General features: G+C 45.3%; 1 protein-coding gene across 2 annotated transcripts; it reads left to right on the forward strand.

Annotated features, from left to right (window-relative positions):
• Positions 1 to 260: 260 nt before the first annotated feature.
• Positions 261 to 9,120, forward strand: JMJD7 (jumonji domain containing 7). 2 transcript variants are annotated; one of them, XR_011359550.1, is made up of 9 exons: positions 261 to 341; positions 1,016 to 1,169; positions 2,569 to 2,822; positions 3,371 to 3,427; positions 3,539 to 3,634; positions 4,238 to 4,314; positions 4,794 to 4,953; positions 5,029 to 5,212; positions 9,044 to 9,120. XR_011359550.1 is itself a non-coding variant. In XM_069950576.1 (8 exons), the coding sequence occupies exons 1-8, from the start codon at positions 281 to 283 to the stop codon at positions 5,115 to 5,117; spliced, it is 948 nt and encodes a 315-aa protein (XP_069806677.1). In that variant the 5' UTR covers positions 261 to 280; the 3' UTR covers positions 5,118 to 5,591. The 2 variants fall into 2 exon arrangements, 1 of the variants encoding a protein (XP_069806677.1); XM_069950576.1 differs by lacking the exon at positions 9,044 to 9,120 and having other exon boundaries at positions 5,029 to 5,591.
• Positions 9,121 to 11,092: the final 1,972 nt, after the last annotated feature.

Below are 11,092 nucleotides of genomic sequence, written 5' to 3' on the forward strand. Positions count from 1 at the left end.
ACTGTAGTTGCAGATCAGATGTGTAATAAAATATATCTATAAGCTACTTCATATTCTATGTAGGTAAACGTCTGCTTCTTTTATTTGACTATCCAGTATAATAATATCCTGCTTCTCACTTTTTGGCTTTTTATATGGTTGTTGACTTTGTAACACAAGGAGAGGCCGCTAGGTGGCGCTGTCCGATCCTGCTGCACTTAGGCCGCGCTGCTCTCAGGTATAGAGCGCTGACTCGCTGACACATCACGTGACAGTTTGTGCTCTGAATGAGAGGAGCAGCATGGCGGCGGCCCGGGATACAGTATGGGGCTGTCTGAGGAACTTCTCTGAGGAGGTTCGGGGTGAGTGACTCCCCGGCCTGTATATATACCACTGTGCCTCACCACCTGTGCACTGACTGGAAGCCCTCATGTCAGTCACACATGTAGCACGCAGCGTTGTGTATAGCAGGTGGCCGCCACTAGGGGGAGCTAGCTGCCTATGGGATTATAGTGACACTACGTGACTCCCCAGCCGTCAGAGGAGGATGGGAGTTGTAGTTGTGCAGCTGGACTGTGCTTAGTTGGCAACATTTTCAAAGCCAGAATGGGGACATTTAGGGTACGTTCACACTTACTAGATCCGCAGCAGATTTCATTTAAATAACTGAACACAGCATCAAATCTGCTGCGGATCCTGTAGGTGTGAACGCACCCTTAAAGAAGTCTTAGCAAATTTATAAAAAGTTGGAAGGCAGGGGTGTGGGATAATAATAAACCACCTGTTCCCGTGCCTCTGTTACGCCACTCCCAAGTCCCACTGGCGGCCGCCGGATGCCATTTTTGGCTGGAAACTGTGTATGTCTCGTACCTTGCTCTTCCAGCTGCAATGTCACTACCTGGCTGAGTGATTTCCCGCCCAGCCAGTCAGTGACTGGGGTGGTGTCTAAAACGGTAGAGCTTTCCTGTAGGGATTTGCTACTGCTTATAAATGGGAAGGATATATGATGATGACACTTGTGTTCTTCTTTCCTCAGATCTACACGGAACTGACCGTATCCCATATCTAGAAGAGCCGCCATCTCCTCTGCAGTTCCATAGAGAGTGGCTGGGTCCAAACAGGCCGTGTATTATACGCAATGCTTATAACCACTGGCCGGCACTGCACACATGGACGTTAGATTATCTCCGGTACGAAAGCTTTTCTTCTAAACTACTACTAGAGATGAGCGAACCAGGTTTGGGTTCGAGTCCATCCGAACCCGAACGTTTGGCATTTGATTAGCGGGGGCTGCTGAGGTTGGATAAAGCTCTAAGGTTGTCTGGAAAACGTGGATACAGCCAATGACTATATCCATGATTTCCACATAGCCTTAGGGCTTTATCCAACTTCAGCAGCCACCGCTAATAAAATGCCGAAAGTTCAGGTTCGGATCGACTTGAGCATGCTCCAGGTTCGCTCATCTCTTACTACTACTAAATAATCTATAAGCCACCAGCAAGCGTATTAGTTCTACACTATGTAATGTTGGAGTAAGATTTGTAAAAATTGTATATGTGTGTGTATGTATGTATGATATATATATATATATATATATATATATATATATATATATATATATATATATCTTAAAGGGGTATTCCACTCAAACATAACCTTTGATATGTTGCTGCCCATGGTAAGACTAAGGCCACATTCACACACCCGTAGTGCAGTCCTTGGCCACAGACCGCAGTACCGTATGTGTATCCGTAGTGCTCCGTGCTTCATGGAGCACTATGTTCACACATCATTACCCCAGCAATCCGTGCCGCAAAAAAACGGTCCACATTACAACATGTCCGTTTTTTTGCGGCACTGATCACGGCCCTGTATACACGTACGGATGTTTGAATGGAGCCATAGGATAACATTGGTTTCATGTTCTGTCTGCAATTGCGGACAGAACAACGGATGTGTGAATTAGCCCTAACAATTCCTTCCATACATGTTATTATCTATTAAGTCTCTTTTCCCCAGTTCTTAGCTGCTGCTTTCTGCTGAAGACAAAAATCTGTGTGTGAGCTTTTCTCTCCGTTTCCCCCTGTTCCCCTCTACCTTTTGAGACAGCTGATGTAAAAAGTCCTTCTCAGGCTGTATCTGCAACATTGTAGCTTCTTTGTAATGCTGGAAGGGTTAATCTGAGGTCAAGTTGCTGATGAACTCACTGTGATTAATCCTTCCAGCATTAGAGAGAAGCTACAATGTTACAGATAGAGCCAGTCAGGGACTTGTTCACATCAGCCATCTGAGAAGGGAGGGGTGAGGAGGGGGAGACAGAGAGAAAAGCTCTCACACAGATTTTTGTGTCTTCAGCAGAAAGCAGCAGCTGAGAACTGGGGGAAGGAGACTGAATAGATAAGTATGGAAGGAATTGTTAGTCTCACCATAGGCAGCAACATATGAAAAGTTATGTTTAAGTGGAATCCCCCTTTAATATAGACTTCATTTTTTTAAAACATACAGTGAAGCTCTGTACAGTAGGAAACAATGAACAGTGCGGATGAGTATCCATACTGACTTACAGCTTTCTATTCTTTGGACATGAAGCATTCATCTAGGATCGAAGACTGTAAGTGTGGCCGTCACTCCCAACGGCTATGCCGATGCTGTATATGATAGCAAGTTTGTAATGCCAGAGGAGAGAACCATGAACTTTGCTGATTTTCTGGATATTATAGAGAAGAAAAGAAGTTCTCCAGGCGTCTTCTACATCCAGAAACAGTGCTCGAACCTCACCGAGGAGTTCCCTGAGCTTATTGCCGATGTGGAGAGTCACATCCCATGGATGAGTGAAGCACTGGGTATGATGCTGGGGGGGGGGTCTGTGGTTTTGGGGGTTGGGCTGGTTTCACACAGAGCAGCTTTTGTACCAAATCCAGAAATGGATACAAATAGCATGGAAAATAAAAAGGTAGGACCTGTGCTGCTCTATCCTGTTGGATCCACTTCTGTTTTTGGCACAAAAACTGCTGTGTATGAAAACAGCATTAAAGGGGGTTTCAAGCCTAACATTTTTTTTATATTGTTGCCTATTTGGGTGGGGGTGGGGTAGTTATACTTACCTCCTGGAGTCCACCACCTCCGATCCCCAGTACACAGCACTTGTGGAGTCTCCACTCAGCCAGTTAGCAGCTACTGTTCCGTAACCCCCATGGGCATGTGAACATGGCCATAGAGATGAATGGGTCCATAGTCATTGACAGAAACTATAGACACGTGGACCTGGCCCATGCAAACTACTGTTGTTAGACTTTGCCTCCCTTGTTAGGAGTTATAGTAACATAGCAGCTGGAGTGCTACGGGATAGATTTTTATAAATTAAGATTTTTTTTTTCTTTTTTTGGAACAGGGAAACTTCCGGATGCCGTGAACTTCTGGCTGGGAGAATCTGCGGCAATAACATCTTGTGAGTATACGCTGGTATAGTGCTGGGGTAAGCGTCTGTACTGGATGTGATATATAAGTGTATGTATGTATGTGTGTATATACCTGCTGACGTGATGTTTCTCTCTTACAGTGCATAAAGATCACTATGAGAACCTGTACTGCGTCATATCAGGAGAGAAGCATTTTATTCTTCACCCGCCAAGTGACCGGCCATATATACCATATGGTAAGTATGTGTCACTCTACATAGAATTATCCATTCTTTTACACTACTTTACTATAGTTTTGTATGTTACTATATAGTGCACACACAGGGATTCTTTTACCTTATACGACCCAGCACAGCACATACTCCTCTCTGCTTCTTACTATTACTTACGGCTGGTTACAGACAGTGCACTGCTCTAAACTTTATGGGTGGTAAGAGTTGAGAGGAAAGCCTTGATTTACCTTTCGGCAACAGCACAGATCATCTTCAGCAGGCAGACGTCTAGGTACACAGACCAGGCTTTGTCAGGCTCTGTCTCCTGCACATAGCACATGCTAAGCCCCGCCTCCACCTGTGTTCAGCTGTTAATAGCGTCAGATTTTCTACAACAGGCAGTGGACAGTAGATTGCAGCAATGTGAGACACCTAGATTTTAGATAGTGGACAAGATTTTTTGGATAATAACGTGATTTATAGATATGTTAGAGTGAACGGAAATTGTTTGAAACGGCAACGGCCACTTAAATGGTGGTTGAAGCCACAGAGAGTAGCTGTAGTTGTTTGTATGTGTGTATGATAAAGGATTCCTGTGTTCATATGTATGTCATCATTCTATTGTAGAAATGTACCAGCCGGCGACATATAAAGTCAATGAGGACGGGACGTTTGAGGTTATAGACGAAGAGTCTGCAGCCAAGGTAAGTCATTGGGAGTTTTGATTGCTTGACTACTCCTCCGGTGATATTTTTTTTTGTCAGATTAGCTGCCAGAAAGTTATTTAGATTTGGGATTTACTTTTATGTAAAAATCTCCAGTCTTCCAGTACTTATCAGCTGCTGTATGTCCTCCAGGAAGTGGTGTATTCTCTCCAGTCTGACACAGTGCTCTCTGCTGCCACCTCTGTCCATGTCAGGAACTGTCCAGAGCAGCAGCAAATCCCCATAGAAAACCTCTCCTGCTCTGGACAGTTCCTGACATGGACAGAGGTGTCAGATCGGAAAGAATACACCAATTCCTGCAGGACATACAGCAGCTGATGAATACTGGAAGACTAGAGATTTTTACATATAAATAATTTACAAATCTGTATAACTTAAATTGAAAGATATATTTTTTGTCTAAGTACCCCTTTAATGTGTTACCCCTTGACAGCTCTCTTGTTCTTGCTCCTCATTAGGTACCTTGGATTCCTGTAGACCCTTTGGAGCCAGATTTCAGTTTATACCCATCCTATGGTGAGACACAACCCCTGCACGTGACTGTGAGGGCCGGGGAAATGCTGTATCTGCCGTCTCTTTGGTTCCATCATGTCCGCCAGTCCCATGGTTGTATAGCAGGTGAGGCATTGGGAGATGGGCTCCCCAGCATCTCTGCTATTCAGTCCTTTACATGGTTGTCTTTCTCTTACGCAGTGAATTACTGGTATGACATGGAGTATGACATCAAATACCATTATTTTCAACTCCTGGATTCTCTTACTAAAGCTGCAGGGAATTCATGACTGGACTGTGAACATGAATGGCATCTGGTCCTCTACCTACCATAGCGTTATGCCATGAGATGCCTGCGGCGGTGACGGACAGAGCAACCAGACAGGTGTGGAATAAAACCTCTAACCATTGGAGTAATGAATGTGATGTGGAGTCAGATATCCGATGTCGTGCTGCCTGGATTTGTTCTTCCAAAATATGTCTCTGCGTTCAAGAAGTGCAATACAGTTCTAGGTTGTCCCTTTAAATGTGGTGATGTGGCATCCTTGCTTTACTGCCAAAGACATAAGGTCAAAACTCTCAGACGATGCTTAGTAATATGTCACATAGCAAGGGTTCATGTATCTGGCACCAAGTCTGGGATGTAAAAGAAGTAGATGGAGAAGAAGGTTCTTTCCAATTTACTTTCCTTCCTTTTATGATCCACTTCTTGCTGTGGCTCCAAAAACTGTATAAAAAAAAAACAAAACAACAATGTGCGTGAAACCCTGTAATGAAATGTATTATTAAACAGACTTTGATTTTGGAGTTGATCTCAGACGTCAAAGGACGAAAAAAAAAAAGTTATTGATCGCAGCGGATCGCACTGCTGAGACCCTCTGTAATCAGGAGATATAGCTGTGAGGAGAAAGAGAGCGCCAGGTGGTTGTGGGATACACTCCCTGGCTGTATGTCTTGATATAACAATGTAAGTCCATGAGTGGCCAGGGAGTGGAGCTCACTGCTGCCGTGATCTCTTCCTGGTTATATCTCCTGATGACAGTGGCAAAAGTGTTTTTTAATGACAGTGACTCTTTAAAGAGTCACTGTCTTATTTTTTGTTGTTGTTGCAGAAATCAATAGTTCAGACGATTTTAAGAAACTTTGTAATTGGGTTTATTAGCCAAATATGCGATTATCTGCATTTAAAAAGCCTTTTTCCAGGTCCCCCCCCCCTCCCTCCTCTTTTCCATCCACTGAAAAAAATCAGGAAATTGTGACTTGCATCAGACGTACCCAGTCAGTTCTAGGGAGAGGGGAGGGGGGAGGAGGAAGGAGGGAGTTAGTCGACAGCAGAAAGCAGATAACAGAGGATTACAGGCACTGAGCTGGGTGACAGCTGTAATCAGAGCTCAGAGAGGTCAGTGGTGACTGTCAGAGGAGATAAAGGGTGAGGTATTTGTAGATTAACTCTTTGTTGTCCTGTTTTGGTCTTTTATTTAGCTCTCTCCAAAGGAGAACAATGAAGACAGGGGGGAGAGCTTCAAACTGCTTTTTCATGATAAAAATGCATTTTTGGCTAATATACCCAAATACAAAGTTTCTTAAAATCGCCTGGACTATTGATTTCTGAAAATAAATTTCACGACAGTGACACTTTAAAGCCGTAAAGCTCAGGATTTGGGTCACTATAAAATATACATATTATGACCTTATGGCTGAGCGGGCACAGGAACAGAACATCACAGGAACCATGACGAAGATGGGGCCGGGGGCTTCATAGCGACACCGGCGGGAGAATGGGGCAGGTGGGTATAGTTGCTGTTTTGTTTTCATATCATCAGGAGGAACTAGATTAAAAAAATCCCTCCCACTTTGGAAAACCCAGCTTTATAGTCGAGCCATGTAATAGGCCCCATCAACAAGGGGCGAGATCAAAGCTCCACACCTGCTTTGGATGTCCCAGCTTCTGCTGGCTACCTTCACCTCTCACTGCTTGGCTCCCTTCACTCCTTGTCCTTAGAAAGATAACTTTACACATGCAGTATAGCAGATAGCCAGTGTAAGGTCCCCTTCACACATCCATAGGGGTCCTTGTGAATCCTGAATCCTTCAGGATTTTCCATGAAGAGTGTCTGTTCCGGTAAATAGATCAGGATATTTTGAGGTCCGGATTTCCGGTACAGACGCCGCTATAAAAGGCTATGGGAGCACTGGGAGCAAACTTTCCCCCAGAGAAACAGCGCCCATCTCTCATCTCCCAAACCACCATCCCCAATCCCCCTCACTCCCTCCTCAGCAATGTGCTCCTTCATCTTCTCCCATCTTCTTCTTCAATGATCTCCCCTGGACAGCCATGTCCTGCAGCCCCTACCATGTTGCGCTAAAAGTTCATGGTAGGAGTTGTAGTCTTGCAGTTTGCAGAACTACAACCACCATCATGTCCTATTGGTAGTTAGACAGTTGTAGTTCTGCAACAGATTAGAAGATGACAGTATAGGAGGAGGAAGGCAGTGGCACAGTAGTATTACATCTGGTATAAGGGTAAGCTGTAGAACTACACCTCCCAGCATGGCGTATAGGGGAAGCTGTTTTTTTTTTTTTTTGTTATTAAAACTGCCAATAAAGACCCCAAAATCTGTGGTATTTTTTGTTTGCGGTTGACCCCTTCCCATAAGCAATCTGTATATATACATTCCTACTGCACATACCCCGTGCAGTAGGAATGAATATATACGTTCCTGACTACAGGGGCTTCTGATGTGTGCGGGACCGCTGCAGTGAGAGCAGTCCTGCACACATCAGTGTCTTCGGGGCTGGAGGTAATGAGAGGCAGCTGCGAGCTGCCCCAGTGTCTCCTCCCCCTCTTGATTGATAGATCACTCCTTATACTCAAATAGCATAAGATCTGTCAGTCGAGGCTAAGCTCTGCTAGTTCTCCTTAAACTTGCCGCACTCTTATGACCAGGGGTCTAATGACCTCAATATAATATAGATGCACGTGTTACTGTCAGTTCAGGTCTATACACTTGCAGGGATAATATGGATTGGGTGGAGCAGCTATATGACACTCATTAGAGGATGGCCTTTTCTGTCTACTTCTACACTGTATGACTAGTTTCTGTATGTGAGTACATTGGACACATATATCGGGGAGGGGTCTCTCAGCATATGCTGTGAACATAAAGCACTAACATATGCCACGGTGTACATAATCCATTAGAAAAAGAAACTGTATACAATACATGAGTCAAGTTGAGCCTCTCACCTCAGGCTCTGCTCCCCCAGGACTGTAGGGATGGCAGTACGATATAATTGTACTACGTCTACAGCAGGACAGAAGTCATCCAGGGGAACAGAGATTTTAAAAAGTTTTATTTTTCTATTTACCATATAAGTGAACATGGGGGAGCTAACTAGCATGGAGGAAGGGGGTCTAACCGCTGTGTGGGGCACAAGGTGGCTAACTACCATGTGCGGGCACAGAGGGGACATAACTATTATGTGGAGGCATAGAAGGATTTTAACTTTTGTGGGAGGCGTAAAGGGGCCATTTATTATGTAAGGGTCAGAGGAGAACCTAATGACTGTGATGGGGGTGTATCATGTGGGGGCTCAGGGGGTGCTAACTGTGTGTGGGGGGGTAACTATCATGTGTAGGAACAGTGTGGACTGATGAACATAGGGGCACAAGGGTCCTAATTATAGTTTGGGCTTAAAGTGGAACCCAAATACCTTTTGAGGGAAAAGAGGGTCTTTGACTATAGAATGCGGGGGGGGGGGCACAAGGTACCAAAATACAGTAATATACCACAGGGGGCTCAAATACAGTGTAGAAGCACAAAGAGGGACCTAACTACAATATGGGGGCAAAAATGGGGCTACTTACAGTATGTTGAGACAAAGGAGTACCTAACTACTATGTAGTGGCACAAAGTGATACCTATAACTGTACGGGGCATTGTTGCAATTTAATCAGCGCTATGGGGGCGGGCAGTGCTCCTAACGGTCTTACTGGACCATGGCAAACGACTAACTGCACCAAAACGGCGCCAAGGAGTAAGGTAAGAAACATAGCTTCCTCCTCAACATCTCCTGTTCAACAGGGACATATTAGCAGGTTAGGTTTGTCCCTTTAAGACACTATAGATGGGGATTACATTTTTACATGGGGAAAGGGTACGGATGTTGTAATAAAGACTGAGTAGCCTAAGGTTTTTTTCTGGTAATATTGCAGATAAGCTGTGCCTGGAAGAAGTCTCCATGATGGTTAAGTGAATGGAGAGTGAAAAAGAAAATGAACGACTCCTCTCAGAGAAGATGTTGCCGGTGAGTGACTGAATGTAACTGCACTGTAATCACTTACATTGTATCCAGACCCTGTGCAGCGATGGTATCAGATCACTATATGGGCATTATGGGGGAGATTTCTTTGTGTATATGAGGACAGGGGGGTGCTTTTCTTGCAAAAAATAAGCTGAGCTTTTTTATAATCCTGGATGACCCCTTTCAATGGGATAACATTAATAAGCTTTGTGAAAGTGCTGCTATAGTATAACACTTTGGTTGAGTGGTCTTGTACTCTGCTATACCATTAGCCTGGCTGTATGGTCTGGTACCCTGCTATAGCAGTAGTCTGGCTGTGCGGTCTGGTACCCTGCTATAGCAGTAGTCTGGCTGTGCGGTCTGGTACCCTGCTATAGCAGTAGTCTGGCTGTGCGGTCTGGTACCCTGCTATAGCAGTAGTCTGGCTGTGCGGTCTGGTACCCTGCTATAGCAGTAGCCTGGCTGTGCGGTCTGGTAACCTGCTATACCAGTAGTCTGGCTGTGCGGTCTGGTAACCTGCTATACCAGTAGTCTGGCTGTGCGGTCTGGTACCCTGCTATAGCAGTAGCCTGGCTGTGTGGTCTGGTACCCTGCTATACCAGTAGTCTGGCTGTGCGGTCTGGTAACCTGCTATACCAGTAGTCTGGCTGTGCGGTCTGGTACCCTGCTATAGCAGTAGCCTGGCTTTGTGGTCTGGTACCCTGCTATAGCAGTAGTCGGGCTGTGCGGTCTGGTACCCTGCTATAGCAGTAGTCCGGCTGTGCGGTCTGGTAACCTGCTATAGCAGTAGGCTGGCTGTGCGGTCTGGTAACCTGCTATAGCAGTAGGCTGGCTGTGCGGTCTGGTAACCTGCTATAGCAGTAGGCTGGCTGTGCGGTCTGGTACCCTGCTATAGCAGTAGTGTGGCTGTGCGATCTGGCATCACTTAGGGTCACATGATGGATTCCAATGGCTGGAGAAGATAGGTGGCCGTATCCACGACTCCCCAGGGCTGTATCCAACTTCTGCAGCCACCGCCAATCAAATACCGCACGCTCGGGTTCACTCGTAACTAGTAAAACTGACAGCTGGGTATTAGCATTCCACTTGTCCATATTGTATAGCCATGATGGGAGTAGTGGTCCTGCAATATCTGTAGTGACATAGGATGGGGGAACACTGTTGTACGCTATATCCAGAGTATCCATAGACCAGAGGCGGGGAACCTTGGCTCTCCAGCTGTTGCAAAACTACAACTCCCATCATGCCTGGACAGCAAAAGCTTTAAAGCTTTGGCTGTCCAGACATGATGGGAGTTGTAGTTTTGCAACAGCTGGAGAGCCAAGGTGTTCCCTACCTCTGTCCTAGACACTACATATACACTAACGACCTTATTATGCTTCTCCATATGTTCGGTCAGGTCAGTGCTGCTGCACTGTTATATTACATCACATCACTGGGGTCACCAGCGACTGCTATTACATGGAGTGTGATGCTGAGCGTCATTCCGCAGATCACCATTCAGACGTGAGTGCCCCTCCCCCAGGCAGGTCATTGCTGGGTGTGACAAGGCCATTAGTGCAGTGTGAATACAGCCTGAGGCCATGTGTACACAGACATCAATGCAGAATCCTCACACCACAAATCACCCCGCAGAGAACGTTCCAGAAAGCCTGCAGGCTGATTTTCTTTTTTTTTTTTTCTTTCAAACGTGTAAAGATTGTTATACATGGGGATGATGGTTGTTATATACGGGGATGATGGTTGTTATACACGGGGATGATGGTTGTTATACATGGGGATGATGGTTGTTATATACGGGGATGATGGTTGTTATACACGGAGATGATGGTTGTTATACACGGGGATGATGGTTGTTATACACGGGGATGATGGTTGTTATACACGGGGATGATGGTTGTTATATACGGGATGATGGTTGTTATACACGGGATGATGGTTGTTATACACGGGATGATGG

Source organism: Dendropsophus ebraccatus, chromosome 13 (genome assembly GCF_027789765.1).
Source record: "Dendropsophus ebraccatus isolate aDenEbr1 chromosome 13, aDenEbr1.pat, whole genome shotgun sequence".
Taxonomy (NCBI): Eukaryota; Metazoa; Chordata; class Amphibia; order Anura; family Hylidae; genus Dendropsophus; species Dendropsophus ebraccatus.

Excerpts from the sequence above, each read along its gene's own strand:
- JMJD7 (XM_069950576.1), top strand. The coding sequence starts at position 281 with ATGGCGGCGGCCCGGGATACAGTATGGGGCTGTCTGAGGAACTTCTCT. Across the intron at positions 3,635-4,237 it reads CCGGCCATATATACCATATG|AAATGTACCAGCCGGCGACA; the intron begins GTAAGTATGTGT and ends ATTCTATTGTAG. Across the intron at positions 4,954-5,028 it reads GTCCCATGGTTGTATAGCAG|TGAATTACTGGTATGACATG; the intron begins GTGAGGCATTGG and ends TCTCTTACGCAG.